Source organism: Salmo trutta, chromosome 3 (assembly GCF_901001165.1).
Source record: "Salmo trutta chromosome 3, fSalTru1.1, whole genome shotgun sequence".
Lineage (NCBI taxonomy): Eukaryota > Metazoa > Chordata > Actinopteri > Salmoniformes > Salmonidae > Salmo > Salmo trutta.
The window spans coordinates 11,756,687-11,784,351 of NC_042959.1; the positions used below are offsets into that span (position 1 = coordinate 11,756,687).

General features: G+C 50.2%; 2 protein-coding genes across 2 annotated transcripts; both read left to right on the forward strand.

Moving 5' to 3' along the window:
* The first annotated feature begins 9,029 nt into the window (after nt 1–9,029).
* Nucleotides 9,030–20,788, forward strand: LOC115164030 (mucin-2-like). Its single transcript, XM_029716167.1, has 5 exons — nt 9,030–9,317; nt 12,583–14,891; nt 14,934–17,960; nt 18,327–20,507; nt 20,761–20,788. The coding sequence occupies exons 2-5, from the start codon at nt 12,625–12,627 to the stop codon at nt 20,786–20,788; spliced, it is 7,503 nt and encodes a 2,500-aa protein (XP_029572027.1). The 5' UTR covers nt 9,030–9,317; nt 12,583–12,624.
* A 114-nt stretch (nt 20,789–20,902) lies between these two features.
* On the forward strand, nt 20,903–25,507 carry LOC115168295 (proline-rich protein 36-like). The gene is made up of 2 exons (XM_029723446.1): nt 20,903–21,646; nt 21,701–25,507. Exons 1-2 carry the CDS (start codon nt 21,127–21,129, stop codon nt 24,880–24,882), a joined length of 3,702 nt encoding a protein of 1,233 aa, XP_029579306.1. The 5' UTR covers nt 20,903–21,126; the 3' UTR covers nt 24,883–25,507.
* The last annotated feature ends 2,158 nt before the right edge of the window (nt 25,508–27,665 follow it).

The following is a 27,665-nucleotide window of genomic DNA, read 5'->3' on the forward strand; positions in this document are numbered from 1 at the left end:
TGTATTACCTCACGAGATCACTTTATAACAACACACATGACAGGAACAATACACACTACTATAATGATCATGTCTATAACAGTGCATGATGTAGCCAGAAGTCTGGTGTTTGGGTGGGTGGATGGTGGGTGGGTATTGTATTGCTATTGATAGAGTAGGTGTATAATTGTATTGGAGACGAAGTGGCTGCTGTGGTTAATCTAACCATGGGCTGAACGTAAAGTCCCTTCATAGTCGAGGTGCCAGGCATACTTTCTCCTGAGTCCACCACTAGACCACTAGCCCCACAGCAATACAACAATCCCATGAACTCTGGGATGACAGAGAGAGAGGGAAAGAGAAAGAGAGAGAGGTGGGGAGAGAGGGATGGCAGAGAGAGAGGGAGACAGAGAGGGGTGGGGAGAGAAGGAGAGAGAGATTTGGTGGATTAGAACGAGAGAGAGAGAGTGAGAGAGAGAGAGCGAGAGTGGGAGAGATGAGAGATCGAGAGAGAGAGTGAGAGAAAAAGATAGAGAGAGATGTGTGAGAGTGAGAGAGAGAGAGAGATGAGAGAGTGAAAGAGCGAGATAGGGAGATGAGAAAGCAAGAGAGAGAAAGAGAGAGAGAAATGAGAGAGAGATGAGAGATACGAGAGAGAGATGAGAGAGAGAGAGATGAGAGAGATGCTTTGTTGATTTCAAAAAAGCCTTCGACTCAATTTGGCATGAGGGTCTGCTATACAAATTGATGGAAAGTGGTGTTGGGGGAAAAACATATGACGTTATAAAATCCATGTACACAAACAACACGTGTGCGGTTAAAATAGGCAAAAAAACACACACGTCTTCACAGAGGGCCGTGGGGTGAGACAGGGATGCAGCTTAAGCCCCTCCCTCTTCAACATATATATCAACGAATTGGCGCGGGCACTAGAAAAGTCTGCAGCACTCGGCCTCACCCTACTAGAATCTGAAGTCAAATGTCTACTGTTTGCTGATGATCTGGTGCTTCTGTCACCAACCAAGGAGGGCCTACAGCAGCACCTAGATATTCTGCACAGATTCTGCCAGACCTGGGCCCTGACAGTAAATATCAGTAAGACCAAAATAATGGTGTTCCAAAAAAGGTCCAGTTGCCAGAACCACAAATACAAATTCCATCTAGACACCGTTGCCCTAGAGCACACAAAAACTATACATACCTTGGCCTAAACATCAGGTAACATCAGGTAACAGGTAACTTCCACAAAGCTGTGAACGATCTGAGAGACAAGGCAAGAAGGGCCTTCTATGCCATCAAAAGGAACATAAAATTCAACATACCAATTAGGATCTGGCTAAAAATACTTGAATCAGCTATAGAACCCATTGCTTTTTATGGTTGTGAGGTCTGGGGTCCGCTCACCAACTAAGAATTCACAAAATGGGACAAACACCAAATTGAGATTCCGAAATGCAGGATTCTGCAAAAATATCCTCAGTGTATAACGTAGAACACCAAATAAGGCATGCAGAGAAGAATTAGGCCGATACCCGCTAATTATCAAAATCCAGAAAAGAGATGTTAAATTCTACAACCACTTAAAAGCTGGTCCTGGGGCTCTGTTCACAAACACAAACAAACCCCACTGAGCCCCAGGACAGCAACACAGTTAAACCCAACCAAATCATGAGAAAACAAAAAGATAATTACTTGATACATTGGAAAGAATGAACAAAAAAAACAGAGCAAACTAGAATGCTATTTGGTCCTAAACAGAGAGTACTCTGTGGCAGAATTCCTGACCACTGTGACTGACCCAAACCTAACGAAAGCTTTGACTATGTACAGACTCAGTGAGCATAGCCTTGCTATTGAGAAAGGCCGCCGTAGGCAGACCTGGCTCTCAAGAGAAGACAGGCTATATGCACACTGCCCACAAAATGAGGTGGAAACTGAGCTGCACTTCCTAACCTCCTGCCCAATGTATGACCATATTAGAGACACATATTTCCCTCAGATTCCACATATCCACAAAGAATTTGAAAACAAACCCGATTTTGATAAACTCCCATATCTACTGGGTGAAATACCACAGTGTGCCATCACAGCAGCAAGATTTGTGACCTGTTGCCACAAGAAAAGGGCAACCAGTGAAGAACAAACACCATTGTAAATACAACACATATTTATGTTTATTTATTTTACCTTTTGTACTTTAAACATTTGTACATAGTTAAAACACTGTATATACATAATATGACATTTGTAATGTCTTTATTCTTTTGGAACTTCTGTGAGTGGAATGTTTACTGATCATTTTTATTGTTTGTTTCACTTTGTATATTATCTACCTCACTTGCTTTGGCAATGTTAACATATGTTTCCCATGCAAATAAAGCCCCTTGAATTTAATTGAATTGAATTGAGAGAAATGAGAGAGAGAGAGAGAGAGAGAGAGAGAGAGATGAGAGCGGAACAGAGCGATGAGAGAGATGAGAGATGAGAGAGATGAGAGAGAGAAATTAGAGAGAGGGAGAGTGAGAGAGATGAGAGAGGGAGAGAGAGATTAGAAAGAGAGAGATGAGAGAGAGAGAGAGAGAGAGGTGAGGTGAGATGAGAGAGAGAGAGATGAGAGAGAGAGATAAGAGAGATGAGAGATGAGAGAGAGAGAGATGAGAGATGAGAGATATGAGAGAGAGAGAGAGTGAGAGAGAGAGAGAGAGAGAGAGCGAGCGAGCGAGAGAGAGAGAGAGAGAGAGAGAGAGAGAGAGAGAGAGAGAGAGAGAGAGAGATGAGAGCGGGACAGAGCGATGAGAGAGATGAGAGAGATGAGAGAGAGAAATTAGAGAGGGAGAGTGAGAGAGATGAGAGAGGGAGAGAGAGGGAGAGAGAGAGAGAGAGAGAGAGAGAGAGGTGAGGTGAGATGAGAGAGAGAGAGATGAGAGAGAGATGTGAGATGAGATGAGAGAGAGAGAGATGAGAGAGAGAGAGATGAGAGAAAGAGAGAGAGAGATGAGAGAGAGAGATGAGAGAGAGAGATGAGAGAGATGAGAGAGAGGGAGAGAGAGGTGAGATGAGAGAAAGAGAGAGAGAGGAGAGAGAGATGAGAGAGATGAGTGAGAGAGAGAGAGAGATGAGAGAGGGAGAGAGAGGTGAGATGAGATGAGAGAGAGAGAGAGAGAGAGAGAGAGAGATAGATAGATAGATGAGAGAGAGAGAGAACATCCAAGAGATTATCTGACCATATGGTATGCCTGAATTTAATGTAATACATGGACAAAAGTTAACAGTGATCTGGCTCACAATTTCCCTCCCATGTTGTGTCTGATAGTGATAGTGGTTCACTGTTCCTCCCATGTTGTGTCTGATAGTGATAGTGGGTCACTGTTCCTCCCATGTTGTGTCTGATAGTGACAGTGGTTCACTGTTCCTCCCATGTTGTGTCTGATAGTGATAGTGGGTCACTGTTCCTCCCATGTTGTGTCTGATAGTGACAGTGGGTCACCGTTCCTCCCATGTTGTGTCTGATAGTGATTGTGGTTCACTGTTCCTCCCATGTTGTGTCTGATAGTGATAGTGGGTCACTGTTCCTCCCATGTTGTGTCTGATAGTGACAGTGGTTCACTGTTCCTCCCATGTTGTGTCTGATAGTGATAGTGGGTCACTGTTCCTCCCATGTTGTGTCTGATAGTGATAGTGGGTCACTGTTCCTCCCATGTTGTGTCTGATAGTGATAGTGGGTCACCGTTCCTCCCATGTTGTGTCTGATAGTGATAGTGGTTCACTGTTCCTCCCATGTTGTGTCTGATAGTGATAGTGGGTCACCGTTCCTCCCATGTTGTGTCTGATAGTGATAGTGGTTCACTGATCCTCCCATGTTGTGTCTGATGGTGATAGTGGTTCACTGTGCTCTAACACTATGTGTAACTTCTGCCTGGTGATATCTATGTGTATTTATAACGTGTCATAAAATAATGTACGCCAGTTTACTGTAGGAGAATCTGACAAACCATGGCAACCAAACCAACTGCTTGCTGTCTCCTGGCTGTCTGTCTGCTGAGGTCTCTGGTCCAGAATAAAACTACAGCTGGAGAGGATAGCTAGGCGTGTAGGATGACATCGCCGCTTATACTTAAGTGATGATCTAGGATCAGTCTTGCCACTTGCATCCTAATGTTTAAGTCCATAGCTGATGAAGAGCAAACTGATCCTAGGCCTGTGGTTAGAGACACTCTGCCCAGATGTCCAGGGGAATGAGATCTCTCTGCCCCTGACATAACGTTACTGCTATAATGCTCCCTCAGTCACTGTGTGCATTCCAAATGGCTCCATATTCCTTATCTAGTGCATTACTTTGGAACAGGCTCTGGTCAAAAGTAGTGCACCACTTTGGAACAGGCTCTGGTCAAAAGTAGTACACTATATAAGGAATAGGGTGCCTTTTCGTACTAAATCCCACTGTCATTATGTTGCCTTGAATGAGACCAGCGATCAAGGAGTTTCTACTGGCTGTGCTGAATCAGTAAGAGGACAGTAATCCACTGCTTTATTGGGTTAGTCCCAGAGGGACCACTGATTGTCCCCAACATGACAGAACAGTCAGACCACACACACACACTCACACACACACCTTGTTATACATTTTCTCTAGCTACGAGCAGAACCTTCCCAAGTAAAATCTCTCACTGGCCACAACTAAAAACCTCCAAACAGAAATACCTCATGAGGGGTGATATTAACTTGGGTTTCCAAGCAAAGCAGCAACAGACAGCTGAACATGTAGTGTAACAACCTAAACACACCATGGGAACGTACTGGAGTTATTGTTAACCAAACGGTCTCACTAACACACAAACACAGTGCATAAGATGCCTGCCTGTGACATAGTGGCCATTGGGTCGTCTGCAACTTTAACCCTTGACCTGGCTGGCTGACACCCAACCAGTCCTTTGAGAATCCAAACTTCCTCTCACCTCTCTCTCACACACACACACACACACACACACACACACACACACACACACACACACACACACACACACACACACACACACACTCCCAACATCCTGAAAGACCAAAGAGTCCAGAAGTCTAGTAGGCCAGGTAGCCATTTTGTATCCCCCTCTCTTTCCATTCCCATTCCTCTCCCCTCTCCTCCCTTTCTCTCTTCTTCTCCCCTCTCTTCCCTTTCCCCTCCCCTCCCCTCTCCTCCCTTTCTCTCTACTTCTCCCCTCTCTTCCCTTTCCCCTCCCCTCCCCTCTCCTCCCTTTCTCTCTACTTCTCCCCTCTCTTCCCATTCCTCTCCCCTCTCCTCTCCTCCCTTTCTCTCTTCTTCTCCCCTCTCTTTCCTTTCTCTCTTCTTCTCCCCTCTCTTCCCATTCCTCTCCCCTCTCCTCCCTTTCTCTCTTCTTCTCCCCTCTCTTCCCATTCCTCTCCCCCCTCCTCCCTTTCTCTCTTCTTCTCCCCTCTCTTCCCATTCCTCTCCCCTCTCCTCCCTTTCTCTATTCTTCTCCCCTCTCCTCCTTTTCTCTCTTCTTCTCCCCTCTCTTCCCTTTCCCCTCCCCTCCCCTCTCCTCCCTTTCTCTCTACTTCTCCCCTCTCTTCCCATTCCTCTCCCCTCTCCTCTCCTCCCTTTCTCTCTTCTTCTCCCCTCTCTTCCCATTCTCTCTTCTTCTCCCCTCTCTTCCCATTCTTCTCCCCTCTCCTCCTTTTCTCTCTTCTTCTCCCCTCTCCTCCTTTTCTCTCTTCTTCTCCCCTCTCTTCCCTTTCTCTCTTCTTCTCCCCTCTCCTCCTTTTCTCTCTTCTTCTCCCCTCTCCTCTCTTTCTCTCTTCTTCTCCCCTCTCCTCCCTTTCTCTCTTCTTCTCCCCTCTCTTCCCATTCTTCTCCCCTCTCCTCCTTTTCTCTCTTCTTCTCCCCTCTCCTCCCTTTCTCTCTTCTTCTCCCCTCTCTTCCCATTCCTCTCCCCTCTCCTCTCTTTCTCTCTTCTTCTCCCCTCTCCTCCCTTTCTCTCTTCTTCTCCCCTCTCTTCCCATTCCTCTCCCCTCTCCTCTCTTTCTCTCTTCTTCTCCCCTCTCCTCCCTTTCTCTCTTCTTCTCCCCTCTCCTCTCTTTCTCTCTTCTTCTCCCCTCTCTTCCCTTTCTCTCTTCTTCTCCCCTCTCCTCCCTTTCTCTCTTCTTCTCTCCTCTCCTCCCTTTCTCTCTTCTTCTCCCCTCTCTTCCCATTCCTCTCCCCCCTCCTCCCTTTCTCTCTTCTTCTCCCCTCTCTTCCCATTCCTCTCCCCTCTCCTCCCTTTCTCTCTTCTTCTCCCCTCTCTTCCCATTCCTCTCCCCCCTCCTCCCTTTCTCTCTTCTTCTCCCCTCTCTTCCCATTCCTCTCCCCCCTCCTCCCTTTCTCTCTTCTTCTCCCCTCTCTTCCCATTCCTCTCCCTCTCCTCCCTTTCTCTCTTCTTCTCCCCTCTCTTCCCATTCCTCTCCCCCCTCCTCCCTTTCTCTCTTCTTCTCCCCTCTCTTCCCATTCCTCTCCCCCCTCCTCCCTTTCTCTCTTCTTCTCCCCTCTCTTCCCATTCCTCTCCCCTCTCCTCCCTTTCTCTCTTCTTCTCCCCTCTCTTCCCATTCCTCTCCCCTCTCCTCCCTTTCTCTCTTCTTCTCCCCTCTCTTCCCATTCTCTCTTCTTCTCCCCTCTCTTCCCATTCTTCTCCCCTCTCCTCCTTTTCTCTCTTCTTCTCCCCTCTCCTCCCTTTCTCTCTTCTTCTCCCCTCTCTTCCCATTCCTCTCCCCTCTCCTCCCTTTCTTTCTTCTTCTCCCCTCTCTTTCCTTTCTCTCTTCTTCTCCCCTCTCTTCCCATTCCTCTCCCCTCTCCTCTCTTTCTCTCTTCTTCTCCCCTCTCTTCCCATTCTCTCTTCTTCTCCCCCCTCCTCCCTTTCTCTCTTCTTCTCCCCTCTCTTCCCATTCCTCTCCCCTCTCCTCTCTTTCTCTCTTCTTCTCCCCTCTCCTCCCTTTCTCTCTTCTTCTCCCCTCTCTTCCCTTTCTCTCTTCTTCTCCCCTCTCCTCCCTTTCTCTCTTCTTCTCCCCTCTCTTCCCTTTCTCTCTTCTTCTCCCCTCTCTTCCCTTTCTCTATCCCTCTCCCCTCTCCTCTCCTCCCTTTCTCTCTTCTTCTCCCCTCTCTTCCCATTCCTCTCCCCCCTCCTCCCTTTCTCTCTTCTTCTCCCCTCTCTTCCCATTCCTCTCCCCCCTCCTCCCTTTCTCTCTTCTTCTCCCCTCTCTTCCCATTCCTCTCCCCTCTCCTCCCTTTCTCTCTTCTTCTCCCCTCTCTCCCTTTCTCTCTTCTTCTCCTCTCTCTTCCCATTCTTCTCCCCTCTCCTCCTTTTCTCTCTTCTTCTCCCCTCTCCTCCCTTTCTCTCTTCTTCTCCCCTCTCTTCCCATTCCTCTCCCCTCTCCTCCCTTTCTTTCTTCTTCTCCCCTCTCTTCCCTTCCTCTCTTCTTCTCCCCTCTCTTCCCTTCCTCTCTTCTTCTCCCCTCTCCTCCTTTTCTCTCTTCTTCTCCCCTCTCTTCCCATTCTCTCTTCTTCTCCCCTCTCTTCCCATTCTTCTCCCCTCTCCTCCTTTTCTCTCTTCTTCTCCCCTCTCCTCCCTTTCTCTCTTCTTCTCCCCTCTCTTCCCATTCCTCTCCCCTCTCCTCCCTTTCTTTCTTCTTCTCCCCTCTCTTCCCTTCCTCTCTTCTTCTCCCCTCTCTTCCCTTCCTCTCTTCTTCTCCCCTCTCTTCCCATTCCTCTCCCCTCTCCTCCCTTTCTTTCTTCTTCTCCCCTCTCTTCCCTTCCTCTCTTCTTCTCCCCTCTCTTCCCATTCCTCTCCCCTATCCTCCCTTTCTTTCTTCTTCTCCCCTCTCTTCCCTTCCTCTCTTCTTCTCCCCTCTCTTCCCTTCCTCTCTTCTTCTCCCCTCTCTTTCCTTTCTCTCTTCTTCTCCCCTCTCCTCCTTTTCTCTCTTCTTCTCCCCTCTCTTCCCATTCTCTCTTCTTCTCCCCTCTCTTCCCATTCTTCTCCCCTCTCCTCCTTTTCTCTCTTCTTCTCCCCTCTCTTCCCATTCTCTCTTCTTCTCCCCTCTCTTTCCTTTCTCTCTTCTTCTCCCCTCTCTTCCCATTCCTCTCCCCTCTCCTCCCTTTCTCTCTTCTTCTCCCCTCTCTCCCTTTCTCTCTTCTTCTCCTCTCTCTTCCCATTCCTCTCCCCTCTCCTCCCTTTCTCTCTTCTTCTCCCCTCTCTTCCCTTTCTCCCTTCCCCTCCCATCTCTTCCATTTCCTCTCTACTCTCTATCCCCTCTGTCCCCTCATTCTGGGCCCCAGGCAGCTAAACGTACCCTACCATCTCCTCCTGATAGTGTGGGTCTATATATAACCCAGGACCCTGTGACTGAGCTGGCGTGAAGTGTCAGATTCTAGAGGCATGCATCCATCCTGGCTGGAACAGCACCTGCTGCTAACTATAACTCCCCTCCCCTCCACCGGAATCAGACAGGGTAGCTGCTGCCAAACCAAAACCCCCAACCCCAGCCTGTTAGAGAGAGGGGAAAAATGTAAGAAATCAAGGTTAGACTCATCAATTCCTTATCCTTGAGTCGTCTCGGAGGGAAGAGGCAGAGAGAGGCCGAGAGAGGGGCCAAGAGAGGGGCAGAGAGAGGGGGCCGAGAGAGGGGCAGAGAGAGGGGCAGAGAGAGGGGGCCGAGAGAGGGGCAGAGAGAGTGGTGGCTCTCCTGTTGCTCTTTTTCATAAGTGTCTCTTTATAATTCAGCTGGAGTCTATGAGTCTATGAAGTGTCTGTGCTCAGACCGGCTCAGGCTGAGCTGCACTGTACTGGGCTGTACTGGGCTGTACTGGGCTGTACTTTACTGGGCTGTACTGGGCTGTACTGGGCTGTACTTTACTGGGCTGTACCGGGCTGTACTTTACTGGGCTGTACTTTACTGGGCTGTACTTTACTGGGCTGTACCGGGCTGTACTTTACTGGGCTGTACTGGGCTGTACTTTACTGGGCTGTACTGGGCTGTACTTTACTGGGCTGTACTGGGCTATACTTTACTGGGCTGTACTGGGCTGTACTGGGCTGTACTTTACTGAGCTGTACTGGGCTGTACTTTACTGGGCTGTACTGGGCTGTACTGGGTTAAGGTAGAGCGCAGTATTGCAGCAGCAGGAACAGCAGCTCTGTAATGGTTGAAGGTGGAGGCGGTAGTTATATAGCAGTATTGCTGGACTGACTGGACTGACTAGACGGTGGATTAGAGGCAGTGGAATGAATGAGGGGAGTTATTCCAACACAGAAGAACTCACCCTAGGAAGGGAGAACCCCAGACATCTCCAGCCAAAGGTACAGTAGCGATCCCTCTGGCTTTCTCTGAACTATCTCTATGACACACATACTGAGAGGGTGTGAGCTGCGTGCAGCCACAAGGCATGGCAATGAGGAGAAACTAGATACAAGGTCTGTATGAAACAGAGCAATACGTTTATGTACCGCTCCCTTTTTAGGATGTAGCCTATTATTACTCTTCACTGTCTGTAACTCTTGATTACTTTACAAAATGCTTGCAGAAAGAAGTTCATTTTCATTTTATTGTAAAAGAAGCATGTGCGACAGAGCTGCTATGCTAGCTGTTAGCAGAGCACACGCCTGAACTTCTATGGTTGAACAATGCTAATTGCTAAGTCCTAATGCTAAAAATACTGAAAGACAATGTTATTACGCTTTCATGAATCAATCATTCATCGCTATTTTCTACTAAAGTTAGTTATTACTTTAGAATGTGTAGGCTATTTCAAATTATACAGATACCCATATACCTATACCTATGTCCAACCAGACACCTATGTGTGCATAGGCCGTGTCTCTCTGAGACACATGACTGAGTTAGCTTACCGGTTAGCCGGTAAGTTATTGTGACATTGTCACGTCCTGACCATAGAAAGATGTTATTTTCTATGGTAGAGTAGGTCAGGGCATGACAGGTTTTTTCTCTCTATGTTTTCTATTTCTATGTTCAGGTTCTAGTTTTGTATTTCTATGTTGGGGTTTTGTTTGGGATGATCTCCAATTAGAGGCAGCTGGTCTTCGTTGTCTCTAATTGGAGATCATACTTAAGTAGGGGTTTTTCCACCTGGGTTTGTGGGAGATTATTTCTGAGTTAGTGTATGTTTCTACTCTGTGTCACGGTTTGTTGTTTTTGTTCATTCAGTTTATTTGTGTATGTATTGCAAAGTTTCACAGTGAAAATAAAATGTGGAATGACACACACGCTGCACTTTGGTCCGCTTCTCCTTACGACAACCTTGACAGAATCTCCCACCACCAAAGGACAAAGCAGCGTGGTCAGCAGGACAAATGGACTTGGGAGGAGATATTGGGCGGGAAAGGACCCTGGAGGCAGGCTGGGGAGTATCGCCGTCCTAAAGAGGAAATTGAGGCAGCGAGAGCGGAGCGGCGATACTACGAGGCACTATACCAACCACGAGGCAAGTGCGAGAGGCAGCCCCCCAAAAAATATTTTGGGGGGTCACACGGGGAGATTGACAGAGTCAGGTTGGAGACCTGAGCCAAATCCCCGTGCTTACCGTGGGGAGCGAGTGATGAAGCAAGCACCGTGTTATGCGGTGAAACAGTGCGCATTCACAGGCCGATGCGATCTGTGCCCGCACCCCACATTTGCCGAGCTAGGTGGAGCATCCAGCCAGGACGGGTTGTGCCAGCTCTACGCTCGAGATCTCTAGTGCGCCTCCACGGCCAAGTATATCCTGTGCCTGCCCCACGTACCCGGCCTCCAGTGAGTCTATTCAGCCTGGTACGCCCTGTGCCTGCTCCTCGCACTTGCCCTGAGGTGCGTTTTACCAGTCTGGCACCACCTGTGCCAGCCCCACGCATCAGGCCTCCAGTGCGCCTGCCCAGTCCGGGGTGTCCTGTTCCTGCTCCCCGCACTCGCCCTGAGGTGCGTGTTACTAGTCTGGTGCCACCTGTCCCAGCCCCACGCATCAGGCCTCCAGTGCCCCTGCCCAGTCTAGGGTGTCCTGTTCCTGCTCCCCGCACTCGCCCAGAGGTGCGTGTTACTAGTCTGGTGCCACCTGTGCCAGCCCCACCCATCAGGCCTCCAGTGCGCATTCCCAGTCCAGAGCTTCCAGCAACAGTTCCCAGTCCAGAGCTTCCAGCGACAGTTCTCAGTCCAGAGCTTCTGGCGACAGTTCCCAGTCCAGAGATTCCAGCGACAGTTCCTAGTCCAGAGCTTCCTGCGACGGCCTACAGTTCGGAACCTCCTGAGAAGGCCTACAGTCCGAAACCTCCTGAGACGGCCCGCAGTCCGGAACCTCCTGAGATGGCCCGCAGTCCGGAGTCTTCAGCGACAGCCCGCAGTCCAGAGTCTCCAGCGATGGCCCGCAGTCCAGAGTCTCCAGCGGCGGCCCGCAGTCCAGAGTCTCCAGCGGCGGCCGGCAGTCCAGAGTCTCCAGCGGCGGCCCGCAGTCCAGAGTCTCCAGCGGCGGCCCGCAGTCCAGAGTCTCCAGCGGCGGCCCGCAGTCCAGAGTCTCCAGCGGCGGCCCGCAGTCCAGAGTCTCCAGCGGCGGCCCGCAGTCCAGAGTCTCCAGCGGCGGTCGGCAGTCCAGAACCTCTGGTGATGATCGGCAGTCCAGAACCTCTGGTGATGATCCGCAGTCCAGAACCTCCAGTGGCGGTCGGTAGTCCAGAACCTCCGGTGATGATCCACAGTCCAGTGACACAAAAAAACGGAGGGATCAGCGGGGGGAGCGGGTGTTATGCCCTGAACCGGAGCCGCCTCCTCTGTTGAAGGATCCGCGGGATGAGAAGGTTCTGCTTACTGCACCAGAGCCGCCATAGACATTTGCACCCTCCCTAACCCTCCCTTTTCTTTTCTTTTGTTGGTGCGTTCGGAGTCCGCACCTTTGGGGGGGGGGGGTACTGTCACGTCCTGACCATAGAAAGATGTTATTTTCTATGGTAGAGTAGGTCAGGGCGTTTTCTATTTCTATGTTCAGGTTCTAGTTTTGTATTTCTATATTGGGGTTTTGTTTGGGATGATCTCCAATTAGAGGCAGCTGGTCCTCGTTGTCTCTAATTGGAGATCATACTTAAGTAGGGTTTTTTTCCACCTGGGTTTGTGGGAGATTATTTCTGAGTTAGTGTATGTTTTTACTCTGCGTCCCGGTTTGTTGTTTTTGTTCGTTCAGTTTATTTGTGTATGTATTGCAAAGTTTCACAGTGAAAATAAAATGTGGAATGACACACACACTGCACTTTGGTCCGCTTCTCCTTATGACAACCGTGACAGATATTTGAATGATTAGGGCCTCATTGGCCTCATGGAATGATTAAGATGGCAAAATGAGTTCAAATTATGCTATGAATGTTTGTATGTGTTATCCTCTCAATTACACATTCACCCGAATAACTTGTAACACTGACAAAAACATATTAATCAATGCTTAGATGTAAATATGATAATTAGTACTGTATGTGAGTACGCTGGTAATGCTACTTTGAAAACATTTACAAAACTGTGTATCTCTGCCCCCCCCCCCCCCCCCCCCCCCCCGCATACACACACACAAACATACACACACACACACCACAGGAGAAACTGGCTGGTCCCCTGTGAGCCCTGAGTGGTGTAACGATGGACAGCTGGACCCTCCGGGGGGACAGCTACTCCTTCCTCCGCAGCAACGCTCCCCGCGTCTTCTCCCTGCGCCACCGTGACGGAACCCCAAACCATGTGGAGATCTTCGACATCACCAACATCCCCAGCCAACGCTCAGCCATCTCTGAGACCACCTGCCTCTGTGACATCTTTGGGGACGACTGTGAGTCACTCTCCAGTAGCCCAGCTACAGGGGCCTTCGTCCACCCTCCCGTCCCCCCACCCAGGAGGGAGGCAGCAGGGCCAGGGCAGAGCTCAGAGTCGCCCCCAGTGTTGCCCTGCGTGGTGGATGAGCTGAATGACTCGACAAGTTCCTACCACACAGCACCAGAGAGATTTGAGGATTCTACAGAGAAGCTCAGTCCTCCAACGCAGAGGGAGAATAATGATCATTTATCTGAAGGCTGGGAGTCAGGAGCATTAGTTACTGCAGGAAACAACTCATCATCATCGTGGACGTCTAAGGACATCAGCCCAAGACTAAAACAAGGAAATACAGCTCGAACACCTGGATGGAGGACACATGACTCCTCACCTCAGGTGCCTAGCCTTACCTTTAATACTTCAACACCTTCACCTGGCTACAGTAATACTACAACACCTTCACCTGACTACAGTAATACTACAACACCTTCACCTGACTACAGTAATACTATAACACCTTCACCTGGCTACAGTAATACTACAACACCTTCACCTGACTACAGTAACACTACAACACCTTCACCTGACTACAGTAATACTACAACACCTTCACCTGGCTACAGTAATACTATAACACCTTCACCTGACTACAGTAATACTACAACACCTTCACCTGGCTACAGTAATACTACAACACCTTCACCTGAAGGTAGAGGTTCAACTTCATCAGTGGTCCAGCGCTCACCTGCCCCCTCACCACAGTGTAGAGAAACCCACTTGTCACCTAAACCAAAGAATAGATACTCCAGCCCCTCATCTGAATCCGTGGTCCCTGTGCATTCCATTGAGGCCAGAGACAGAGCTATCTCACCTGGAGTCAGAGGCACAGCCTCCTCACCAGACGATACAGATCTGTCTTTACCTGAGACCAGAGTAGCTCAGTGCTTACCTGAACCAAGGAACATCAGCCCCTCACCTGAGTTAATTGCCAACCCTTTTTCACCTGATTACATAGTGTCATTTGAACCTAGGGTTAGAGCCATAACACCTGAGTTAGAGGACTCCGTCAGTACACCTGAGTTAGTGAACTCCGTCAGTACACCTGACATAGAGAACACCGTCAGTACAGCTAAATTAGAGGACTCTGTTAGTACACCTGAGTTAGTGGACTCCATCAGTACACCTGAGTTAGTGGACACCATCAGTACACCTGAGTTAGTGGACACCATCCGTACACCTGAGTTAGTGGACACCATCAGTACACCTGAGTTAGTGGATTACGTCAGTACACCTGAGTTAGAGGACTCTGTCAGTACACCTGAGTTAGTGGACTCAATCAGTACACCTGAGTTAGTGGACTCAATCAGTACACTTGAGTTAGTGGACACCATCAGTACACCTGAGTTAGTGGACACCATCAGTACACCTGAGTTAGTGGATTACGTCAGTACACCTGAGTTAGTGGATTACGTCAGTACACCTGAGTTAGTGGACTCCATCATTACACCTGAGTTAGTGGACTCCATCAGTACACCTGAGTTAGTGGACTCCATCAGTACACCTGAGTTAGAGGACTCTGTCAGTACACCTGAGTTAGTGGACTCCATCAGTACACCTGAGTTAGAGGACTCTGTCAGTATACCTGAGTTAGTGGATTCCATCAGTACACCTGAGTTGATACCTCACCTGTCCCCTGCAGAGAGAGGCCTGAGCTCATCAGAGGAAGCCCAGAGCATCATCTCAACACCTGCCCTCGGGTACACGCCTCCTACACCTGTCACCTCTTCACCTGATCTCAGGTCTACCAGTACCACACCTGAACTCAGATCAGCCAGCATCACACTTGAATTGAGATCAACCAGTGTAACACCTGAACTCAGTCTGCTCAGTGTCCCAACTGAACTCAGGTCAGCCAGTGTCACAACTGAAGTCAGTTTAGCTAGTATCACATCTAGTTCTGAACTACTCAGGTCAACGAGTCTCACACCTGAATTCAAATCAGATCCATCCTCCTCAACTAGCTCATACCACTCAGGTTCCTCCTCATCCTCAGACACCTGGACAAAAACGTCCTCAAGAACCCCCTCACCTGAAACAAAGTACTATAGAACCCTATCAAGAACCCCCTCACCTGAAACAAGGTACTATAGAACCCTATCAAGAACCCCCTCACCTGAAACAAGGTACTATAGAACCCTATCAAGAACCCCCTCACCTGAAACACTCTGTAATAGGACCCTATCAAGAACCCCCTCACCTGAAACAAGGTATTATAGAACCCTATCAAGAACCCCCTCACCTGAAACAAGGTACTATAGAACCCTATCAAGAACCCCCTCACCTGAAACACTCTGTAATAGGACCCTATCAAGAACCCCCTCACCTGAAACAAGGTATTATAGAACCCTATCAAGAACCCCCTCACCTGAAACAAGGTACTATAGAACCCTATCAAGAACCCCCTCACCTGAAGTAAGGTACGCCAGCCCCCCTATAAAACCCAGGAGCTCAGCACAGTCACCTGCGATCAGAATCACATCCTCCACACCTGAGATCAAGAGAAGAGACCTCACACCTGAGGTACCTGGACAGGTAAAGACCAAGTCCCTGGACCCTCGGTTCAACTCTTCCTCCCCCCATGTCTCAGGTATCACCTACTCCATCCTCTCCCCAGAAGCCAGGGTGCTGGTGTCAACACCTGAGATCAACGGTCTCCTCTCCTCAGCTGAGCCACGAGGCAGAACACACCTGTCACCTGAGAGGAAGAGCACCACCCCTACCAAAGAGAACAGACGGAACAGTCTCTCACCTGACTCCATAGGTAGAGGTTCCTCACCTGGAAGCAGAGGTAGCAACTCCTCACCTGAGATTACAGGGATATACAGCTCTATCGTACATTCTCCTGAGACTGAAGAAATAACGGCATCACCACAGCCGCCCAGATATAAAAACCTCTCACCTGAGTATAAAACCCCCTCACCTCCGAAGAGTCATACTGTCTCACCTTATCCAACATATAAAAACCCCTCACCTCTGCCCAGGTACACACCCCCCTCACCTGGAGTGGAAGCTGCTCGCTCCTCATCTGAGCTAAGCACTTCAGCTGACTCACCTGGAGTAAAGAGTCCTGGCCACTCACCTGAACACAGGATGTCACCTGGCTCACCTGGAGTAAAGAGTCCTGGCCAATCACCTGAACGCAGGGCTTCACCTGGCTCACCTGGAGTAAAGAGTCCTGGCCACTCACCTGAACGCAGGGCTTCCCCTGGCTCACCTGGAGTAAAGAGTCCAGGCCACTCACCTGAACGCAGGGCTTCACCTGGCTCACCTGGAGTAAAGAGTCCTGGCCACTCACCTGAACGCAGGGCTTCACCTGACTCACCTGGAGTAAAGAGTCCAGGCCACTCACCTGAACGCAGGGCTTCACCTGACTCACCTGGAGTAAAGAGTCCAGGCCACTCACCTGAACGCAGGGCTTCACCTGACTCACCTGGAGTAAAGAGTCCAGGCCACTCACCTGAACGCAGGGCTTCACCTGGCTCACCTGGAGTAAAGAGTCCTGGCCACTCACCTGAACGCAGGGCTTCACCTGGCTCACCTGGAGTAAAGAGTCCTGGCCACTCACCTGAACGCAGGGCTTCACCTGGCTCACCTGGAGTAAAGAGTCCTGGCCACTCACCTGAACGCAGGGCTTCCCCTGGCTCACCTGGAGTAAAGAGTCCAGGCCACTCACCTGAACGCAGGGCTTCACCTGGCTCACCTGGAGTAAAGAGTCCTGGCCACTCACCTGAACGCAGGGCTTCACCTGACTCACCTGGAGTAAAGAGTCCAGGCCACTCACCTGAACGCAGGGCTTCACCTGACTCACCTGGAGTAAAGAGTCCAGGCCACTCACCTGAACGCAGGGCTTCACCTGACTCACCTGGAGTAAAGAGTCCAGGCCACTCACCTGAACGCAGGGCTTCACCTGGCTCACCTGGAGTAAAGAGTCCTGGCCACTCACCTGAACGCAGGGCTTCACCTGGCTCACCTGGAGTAAAGAGTCCTGGCCACTCACCTGAACGCAGGGCTTCACCTGACTCACCTGGAGTAAAGAGTCCAGGCCACTCACCTGAACGCAGGGCTTCACCTGACTCACCTGGAGTAAAGAGTCCAGGCCACTCACCTGAACGCAGGGCTTCACCTGACTCACCTGGAGTAAAGAGTCCAGGCCACTCACCTGAACGCAGGGCTTCACCTGGCTCACCTGGAGTAAAGAGTCCTGGCCACTCACCTGAACGCAGGGCTTCACCTGGCTCACCTGGAGTAAAGAGTCCTGGCCACTCACCTGAACGCAGGGCTTCACCTGGCTCACCTGAGAGGCATGTTGGTGGCCTATCAGAGCGACTCATTACTAACGGCACCTCAAACCCCTTGGGTAATCACCTTTCTCACGACTTCAGGGAAGCATCACCTACTGAAGAGAGTAGAGAGGTCACCTCTTCATCTGTACTAGCAGAAATCCCAGTCCCCTACAACTTCTCTGCCCACTCACCTGAGATCATAAACATCACACCTGAATTCAGAAACTTCACACCTGAAATCAGACCCATCTCACCTGATCCCAATGCCTCTTCAAGAGGAAGGAGTCCCTCCCTTTCACCTGACCAGGGGGTCACAGATAACTCACCTGTCCAGAGACGGGATGACCTGGAGCATAAACATTCAGCCTCATCTCTAACCCCTGACCTTAGTGACAGCAGCAACCCCTCACACAAGTCTCCTACACCTGAGCACCTATGTAGAGAAACCTCACCCAACCCTAGGAATAAAACCATAGAGAGGCTAACTGAAGAAGAAATGGCTCATCGTATGGGTAAGGAAGACACCACTTCTCCTGCCCTCACCAGGTTCACTCCAGTACACATCATACCCCTGGTCCCTGGGAGGCCACATGGCCACTGGGGAAACAGGAATCACAGACCCCCTGAGACCCACGCCAATGAGGTCATAATGGAGTCTGAGAACATGATGGAGTCTGTCACAGAGGCTGTGACATCCAGGGGAAGCCCCACTTTTTCATCTGTTGATAGTAACACCAGGGCCTATGACAGCCAATCACAGCTGGAAAGGTTGGAAAGGGAGAGGGAGGAGGAGAGGGAGAGAGATGAGGAGGAGAGGGAGAGAGATGGGGAAGAGGAGGAGGAGGAGAGGGAGAGGGAAATGTGGGAGATGCAAGAGAGGGATAGAGAGAGGCAGAGGGAAAGAGAAAGGAACATGGAGATGGAGATAAGGGAGAAGGAGGAGAGGGAAAGAGAGATGGAGAGGCAGAGGGAAAGAGAGAGGGAGAGACAAAGGGAGGAGGAGAGGGAGAGAGAGGAAAGGCAGAGACACAGGGAGGAAGAAAGGGAGAGGGCAATGGAGAGGGAGAGAGAGTGGCAAGCGGAGAGGGAGAGGGAAAGAGAGAGGCAGGGGGAGGAGCGGTTGCCTGGAAAGGGGGAGGGAAGGCAGGAGGAGGCCAGTTACAAGGGGGAACAGGTTGACCTGTCATTCAGTGTCAGGAATAGAAAAGGGCCTGCAAGCCGCGACGCAGCTCCCACAAGCAGAGAGAGTCGACAGGGAATGCCAGCAGCGCGCTCCTATTCAGAGAGCCTGCTCACCACCAGACTACAGCAGATACAACAGCTACAACAGCAACAAAACGGTATACTGCACAGAGCTGCACATAGCTCCCAGCCAGAGACAGCCAGAGGAGGTGGACCGGGACCCACCAAGAAGGTTCAGCCCCAGCCCAAGTACAAGCCTGCGATACCCCAGCTCGGGAGCTCCGTTCCTGGATGCGTCTCAGTCGACGGCCCCAGCTCCATTATGGGCAGCAAGCTGGATGAGGAGGGCAACGAGGTGAAGTGGTTCAGTGACGTGACCTTCCGCAGCCTGTCCTCTGGATCCCCTCAGGTGGACTACCTGGACATGTACAACTCCAGCCAGGACAGCCCAGCAGGGGCTAATGCAGCCTTGCTGGCCTACGCCAACCTAAGAGGGTTTGCTCCACGGCTGGACAATGAAGACTTCCCAGTTCCACGCCAGCAGCAGCAGCCCTCCTCTGGGGCTTATTATCCACCCCATGACGACCTGGACCCATCCAAAAAATATGAGATGGGCAGCTTCGAGTGTGTGGACGTGGCTGTGGAGAGAGAGGAGCCCAAGAAGGTGCGGAGAGGAGTGCCCAAGAGACAGATCCAGCTGAAGAGAAGGAATACGGCTGAGCTGAAGATGGGTGAGAACAGCAGTGGTAGTCCTGTCATGGTTCCTGTGGTTCCTGTGGCTTCTATTGTTCCGATGGACAATCTTTCTCTACAGAGACACAACAGAGAGACATTGCAGAGACAACACAGCACTCCAACGGCCTTGCAGGAAGCCTACTGCCCGGAACCCAGCCCTGAACCTGCCACCGAGAGGACTGAGCAGACCAAGAGGAATGGCAAGCTCCAGAAGTCCTTGTCCCTGGACGAGACATGTACCAAAACCAAGATGGCCACCTGCCTGATCAACAACATTCTCTCCAAGAAGATGCAGAATGTTGGTAAACAAACTGGCCAGGAAGGAGAAGGAGCTGACCTCAGACCCTCTGAGGACAAAACCCCTTCTCCCCCTGAGAGTGAGGCGTCAACCCTTAAAGAGTCCACAAAACCAGAGACACCGAATTTGAGTTCCAGCATAAATTCAGATGATAGTTTTTCTTCTGAGCACCTGGCTGTGAGAATAGAGACCAGCCCAAACACTGACGAAAACAGACAACAGAGATGTTTCGGAGTGAAATCCAGTGTTAGACCAATGAACCATACTATTAATACTAACTCCACTTCTCTACAGCGAAACAACGAGAGGCCTGAACCTATCAGCACAACCCCTGAGATGAGTCCCGACACATATTTTGCTCCAGTTACCTTTCCTCTGAGAAACATCGAGAGAATTGAATCTCACAGCAACAGAAGCCCTAACCATGTTAGCCCTTGGATGAGGTCTGAGCCCCCTACTACTAGTTGTCCTCAGAGAAACAGCGACAGAACTGAATCTCCTGCCAGAAACCCAAACTCTTGGAGAACTCAACCGGTCAAACCAGAGATGAGGTCTAAACTGGTGTTCCCGTTTGAGAGTAAAAAACTCACAGAGAAGGATGCCAGGATGAGGGGTAAGCAGACACATGACAGTAAATGGAGGGATGAGTGGGATGACAGTAAACGGAGGGATGAGAGGGATGACAAACAGGCAGGTGACTCAGCAGATGCAGCTGCCCGGAACACCAGCGTTCCCGCTGCCATCCGAGCCAGCAGCACGCAGGCAGGAATGACAAACACAAAGCTGGAATACCCCTCTGACTCTGAAAACCATAAACATCCGTGCGTCAAGAGCACCTACATGTCCAAAACACCAGAGATCACTCTGGAACCCAGCTCTGTTACAGAGATAAAGAAAACCTCGTCTCTCAACATCTCACTGTTGCCCGAGATGGAAATTAAACCTGAGGGTAACCACGAGACTGCCTCCCCTGGGAGGACCTGTCAGAGAGAAACAACAGAAGAAGACAGGAGAGTGGAGACTTCGCATAGAGAAACCAGAGAAGAAGAGAAGGGTGTGAATACCTTGAACAAGATGAATGAACAGACTGTGAATATGGATGCCAATAGGAACAGTAAAGCCAAAGCTCCCGTGCACAAAGTGAGAGATGTGAGAAGGCTGGTGAAAAACACATACAACCTTTCGTTCAAGGCCATGCCAGCACCAGAGAAGGAGGAGAGGGGGGAGGAGAGGAGAGAGGAACAGAGACAGGAAAGGAGGGAGGAGAGAAAAGAGGAAAGGGGGGAGGAAAGGAGGGAAGAGAAGAAAGATGACAGAGTGGAAAGGAAAGAGGGGAAGTGTGAAGAGATAATAGTAAGGAGAGAAGAGAGGAAAGATGAAAAGCTCCCACCTCACCTAATATCTCTCCAGGAAGATGAAAAGCTCCCACCTCACCTAATATCTCTCCAGGAAGATGAAAAGCTCCCACCTCACCTAATATCTCTCCAGGAAGATGAAAAGCTCCCACCTCACCTAATATCTCTCCAGAAAGAGGAAAGGCTCCCACCTCACCTAATATCTCTCCAGGAAGATGAAAAGCTCCCACCTCACCTAATATCTCTCCAGGAAGATGAAAAGCTCCCACCTCACCTAATATCTATCCAGGAAGATGAAAAGCTCCCACCTCACCTAATATCTCTCCAGAAAGAGGAAAAGCTCCCACCTCACCTAATATCTCTCCAGAAAGAGGAAAAGCTCCCACCTCACCCAATATCTCTCCAGAAGGAGGAAAAGCCGATGCAGATAGAATACAAAGCTATCAGCTGGAGAGAAAACAAAAACAAAACAACAACAACGTCCAACAAAACAGACAGAGAAACGTCTAGAGGCAAACCTAAGACTGATTCTTTACAGCAGGTGTCCAAAGGACCCCGGGACCTCTCTGATGTAACACCTAAGAGTTGCGCAACAGAGGAAGTAGCTGTGACAGAGACAGAGTCAAACCAACACAAGACCCCTGTACAGGACACTGTCAAAACAGAAACAGGCAACACCAAGGTGAAACCCAGTGAAACAGAGTCACCGAGAGTAACCAGGAGACACCGAAGTATATCAGAGTCTAGTGACAAACCTGAAGTAGTGAGAAGAGATACCAAGCCACCTATGCTGGGGAGCAGCCCTAAACTCCCCAGTAAAGACAGAAGAGTGTCTAGTGCTTCTCTGGTGCTACAGGATGGATCCAGTAAGCCCAAGTCATTCTCAGCCTTAGTTCCTGCCTGCTCCGCAGCTCCAACCCTGGCCTCCTCACCCTCACCTGGTCCCAAAGCTTCGCCAGCCCCAGCTCCAACCCTGGCCTCCTCACCCTCACCTGGTCCCAAAGCTTCGCCAGCCCCAGCTCCAACCCTGGCCTCCTCACCCTCACCTGGTCTCAAAGCTTCGCCAGCCCCAGCTCCAACCCTGGCCTCCTCACCCTCACCTGGTCCCAAAGCTTCGCCAGCCCCAGCTCCAACCCTGGCCTCCTCACCCTCACCTGGTCCCAAAGCTTCGCCAGCCCCAGCTTCTCCTCCAGCACCAACCTCATCCCCAGTTCTAGGCACTCCACCTTCCACTGTCCCCATCAAGACCCCTACCCCCAGCCACTCTGTGTCCATACTGGTCAAGGAGAAGGGCTACCAGGCAGATATTGGGTCTTTGGTCTCTGAGGCTGTTTCAGAGACCATAACAAGGAGTGGGCATGAAGAAGTGGGTGGAGGTGGAGGTGGGGGTGGAGATGGAGGCGTCCCAGGGAAACATATCAACCGAATAGAGATCCCTCTTCAGACCCGTGGACCCTCAGATGGGGGTACGAGTGACTCACACAGACAGAGAACTTACTCGTCCTCTTCTACATCCTATGTGAAAGCAGCCTCATCCGTATCATCCTCAAGCACTGTGAAAGAAACCTCATCCTTCTCCTCGACTTCTGTCAATGCGTCAACCTCCGCATCATCTTCTGTGAATGCATCAACCTCAGCCTCATCCTTTTCCTCATCTTCCGTCAATGCATCAGCCTCTTCCTCTTATACCCATTCAGCCCCAAATTCTCCCAGGCTTCGAAGAGACTCTGCTCAAACGGATAACAGCATTAGGAACCCTTCGAATCGGGAGAGGGTTAGTGTCAGAGCCACGGTCAGCGACATAGAGCAACGCACGACATCATCACCACCACCCTCACTGAAGAAAACACAGGAAGACACTGCTGAAAAAGAGACGGTGAAGAAATCAACCTACTCACCTAAGTTACCAGGTTCGCTACCAGGCTCACCAGCACTGATGAGAAGATACCGACCACAAGTGATCGAGGTGAGGTCGTTGTCCAAAGAAATACATAAACAAGATAAACAAGAGAAGAACACCACATCAAGCACCAGACCGCAAACTATAGAGGTTCATTCAAAAGCCAGCGGTCCGCCAGTGGCACTGAAACCAAAGTTCAGACCGACAGATGCAAATTCACTGTCCAATGAAACACAGCAGAAACCAGTGGAGGCAGCAACATCAACCTTCAAACAGCACACAGAAGAGGAGAGACCTGTGAACAATGAGAAACCATCAACTTCAGCTACGACTATCCACAGACATCTATCGAACGATTTGACCCCAGCGTCTAACTACAATAAAAAGTTATCCGTTTCTGCAGTGTCCAGCTACAGGCCTCCACCTACCAAGACAACAATCATCGCTAGTTTCTCTCACAAACCAGTGTCAACAACAGCAGACACAGAGACATCCAATGAAAGGCCAAAGCAACCAGAGGCCTCAACCCAGGGACAAGGAGAGGCCCCCAGCTACACACAGAGACCCACAACCCTCACAGTCTCAGCCCCAGCTCCAGCTTCAGCCCCAGCTCAGAACCAAGCCCCTGCTGCCCCAGCTCCTGCCAAAGTTCCTACCCAAGCCCCTGCCCAAGTCCCTACCCATGCCCCTGCCCAAGTCCCTACCCATGCCCCTGCCCAAGTCCCTACCCATGCCCCTGCCCAAGTCCCTATCCATGCCCCTGCCCAAGTCCCTACCCATGCCCCTGCCCAAGTCCCTACCCATGCCCCTGCCCAAGTCCCTACCCATGCCCCTGCCCAAGTCCCTACCCATTCCCCTGCCATACACTCAAGCCAGTCAGCTGTTGTGGATATAACCAACCACCTGCAGCATCCAAAAACAACAACAGCGTACCCTCAGGAGCAAACTATGCCGGTTACCTTCAACAATACAAACCAACCTGCCATGGTATCCACAAACACACAGGCTCCCATATACACACACCATATACACACACAGCAGCCCATATACAGATCCTTGTCCAGTGACCGCTCGCAGAGGGCAGACGACCTGCGTTTCTACGCATCAGATGACCCCCCTAGTTACGACGAGAGGGAGAGGTTCAGCCCCCTCCACCTACCTGACCTGCCCCAGAGGAAGCTGAACCGCTACCACCCCTCCTCTTCCTTCTCCTCTGCCTCCTCCCGTCCCCCTCCCTGCTCCTGCACCTCTGGCTGCCCCTCCCACGGCCTTACACCCCCTCACCACCACCACTCCCCCCACACCCCTCCCTTCCCCTCCCCCTCCCACTCCCCCGGTCAACCCCCTCTCCGCCTACACCAGTGCAGAGCGGATCCCCATTCTCTGAGATCAATCGGCTACCAGCCCAGCTCTCCCAAATCATCCACCCTCCCCAGCCCCACCCAGCCACCTCCAGGCATGTACCAGTCCCTCCACCAACCCCACCCCTCCATACTCCAGCCCTGCCTGGCTGACCGCACTCTCCAGCACCCCCAACACATGGAACCCCGTCGGGCCCCCCCTCTCCACCGCTCCCCCCAGGGCCAGCCACCTGTCTCCGGGGTCCCCCACAGTGACCACAGCCACTCTCCCAACCTACCCCCTGTGGACCCTCAGTACCTGTGCAGCCCACAGAGCCTGGGGCCATCCTATGGGTCTGATTATGGGAGTCTGTCTGGGTCTGACTACCCAGACAGTACAGGGGGTCTGGGGTACGGGCAATCCCCTCGCAGGGTCCTCATGGATCCTGACACAGGGAAGTATTTCTATATTGAGGTGCCTGTGCAGCCACTGAGGAAGATGCTGTTTGATCCAGAGACGGGCCAGTATGTGGAGGTGCTCATCCCTCAGAGTACCATGTCTCACTCAGGCCTTTACCCTCCCTTGGCTGCCCCCTACTCCTCCATCCACAACCCCAATATATATGCCCCCGCCCCCCAGTACCTCCCCTATAGCCCCCCTCCTCCTGCACCTCACCCCCAGTCCCAGCCCCAGCCACCCCGCCACCCAGAGGCTCCAGCCCCAAGGACGATGCACCAGAATGTGGCTCAGGTCGGCTACGGGAGCCCCGTTAGCCAGGGGTTCAAGCCGGAGCCCCAGAGTCACGCACCTCTGGACCAGAGCTACCTGGAGAGCATGTACTACGTCCCTACAGGCATGAACACTAGCCCCCCGGACTGCTACCACAAACAACCCTCCAGTCTGCCCAACGCGGGGGGGGAAGAGGGCCTGAAATAGTCATCTTCCTGGTGCCTGTAGGGTCTCAGAATACAGCCGGGTCAGGGTGTACATGAGGAGGTCTAATGTAAGCCTCAGGCCTTGATGTTAGCTTTGTTTCCCTGGCAACTGGACTGGAGTGAATGATTCTTTAGTTGTGGTTGTTTGTTGTTTTATTGTTTATGTTGTTAGCAGCTTTTTATTTGCCTGGTTGCCTGATTATGTTCGCTTTTTATGCATTGATTTGGTAAGAGAAAAAACCTATTATCGTGTTTGAAGGTCCTTGATGATAGTTCTGGGATTTGTAATTATATTTTTCTTCAACAAAAACACCTGAAAGCCACCAGGTGTGCCTTATCCATTCTCATAGATTATTCATTCAATCTAAACAAACACTTACTGTTTGCATTTACATTACGTTTAGATACATGTTTCAATGCATACGTCTAATTTCTGAAGTAAATTCACCTTGTATTATAACCAATATCTCCTAAAGACTTGAAACTGCTATTTGGGAAGATCTCATGGATGTGATGTTTTTCTCTGTTTATTATTGAATGAATAGGTTTTGTTCACAAAGAAGCTGCAATGACACTAATAAAAATGTGTAAGATACTGAATGTAATAAAACTACTGTAGAATGCCCTGGTCTGTTCTGTCTTGATATTTCTGAATAGATACTGTAGGCTGGGATTCAATCCAACACATGACAGATGGAGTTTTTCCAGACCATGTGGCCTGACCAAAAGAAGCATTGCCTTCCCCTGCCAAGACATTGCATGCATCAACCAATGGTGGCGTGCTACATCATCACAGCTGTTGACCTCAAGATTGCTAGAAGATAATGATGTAAAATACCGATCTTGGCTTTGTAAGATCTGTCATGCATCAGCAACGCCTGGACAGAGGAATGTGCCCAAACTCTAATCCCTAATGGCCATGTGACTTGATCAAGAGAAACTCCTGGCCCTACTGCACCAATAAGCTTCCGGAGGGACTTTTTTTAATACTCCACCTACTCAAAAGTATTCATAAACAGGGCCTCCCAAGTTGCGCCGCGGTCTAAGACACTGCATCACTACAGATCCAGGTTCGATCCCAGGCTGTGTCGCAGCCGGCCACGACCGGGAGACCCATGAGGCGGCACACAACTGTCCGGGTTAGGGGAGGGTTGGCCGGCCGGTATGTCCTTGTCCCATCGTGCTCTAGTGCCTCCTTGTTGCGGGCCGGGCGCGTGCACGCTGACTTTGGTAGCCAGCTGTACGTTGTTTCCTCTGACACATTGGTGTGGCTGGCTTCTGGGTTAAGCGAGCAGTGTGTCAAGAAGCAGTGCGGCTTGGTGGGGTCGTGTTTCGGAGGACGTATGGCTCTTGACCTTCGCCTCTCTAGAGTCCATACGGGAGTTGCAGCGATGGGACAAGACTGTAACTACCAATTGGGGAGAAATAAGGGGTGAAAAGTAAAAAAAATAAAAAAAACAAATGGTACTCATGAACACAAACACACACACCTCTCAGGATGAGGTCAAGCATGGCCTGCGGTCCATCTCTCTGTGCTCAGACTGCCATCTAGTGGTGAGGAGAGGGAGTGCAGCCATGGGAGAAGTTAAGAGGATGACAGAACACTACTGAACAGAGATGACATCATACTGTAGCTGTTTTCATTCTCCTCTGGGAATGTTGCATCAGCCCTGAATACCAGGCTCCTGTGTTACCCTTTTCCCTGAATAGCAACACCATGTCAACTATACTTTAATCTTTATTCTGTCAACCCAATAATATTACACACATCATTCATCATGACTTTGCAGTTGTCTTATACCAATGTCTTAAAGTGTAAAGGACAACATTTTGCTCAGATCTTAACACTAACATTTCCAAGGGCTAGATTAAATTTGGACATTAGAAGATATGCGTTATAGCGCTACGGAAATGCAAATTCTGCGAAAGCGGGAACATTGCCTTTAAATTTCAATCACGCATTGGGGTGGATCTTCTGTGATCCAATTAAATCATCAGCTTTTACGTACCTGCCCTCTAGATTCTCCCAGAATAGACACAATATTATTATGCTGATCGGTACTTATTTGTGCTTCCCAATTTCGCCCACTTGGGGGCAACATAAACTGCAGCACAGGATAATCATAGCTTCTGAAGTAGTTTATCTTGGGGAGAATCTACAGTGAACAAAAATATAAACGCAACATGTAAAGTGTTGCTCCTATGTTACATAAGATGAAATAAAAAAATCCCAGAAATGTTCCATATGCACTAAAAGCTTATTTCTCTCAAATTTTGTGCACAAATTTGTTTACATCCCTGTTAGTGAGCACTTCTCCTTTGCCACGTCTAACCTATCAATGGGACAGGTGTGGCATATCAAGAAGCTGATTAAATAGCATGATCATTACACAGGTGCACCTTGTGCTGGGGACAATAAAAGGCCACTTTCAAATGTGCAGTTTTGTAACATAACACAATGCCACAGATGTCACAAGTTTTATGAGTGCATTTCATCGGCATGCTGACTGCAGGCCTGTCCACCAGAGCTGTTCCCAGATCATTTCATGTTAATTTCTGCACCATAAGCTGCCTCCAACTTCATTGGGCCTAATTCATTTATTTCAATTGACTGATTTCCTTATATGAACAGTAACTCAGTAAAATCTTTGAAATTGTTGCATGTTGCGTTTATAATTTTGTTCTGTATAAATTGCATTTTCTTAACTCTTTGTGTCCTCTCTCCTCACCTCCTTCTCAAAACCCATTGTAGGACAAGGGCAGAGGGGACTGACTTTCTAACCC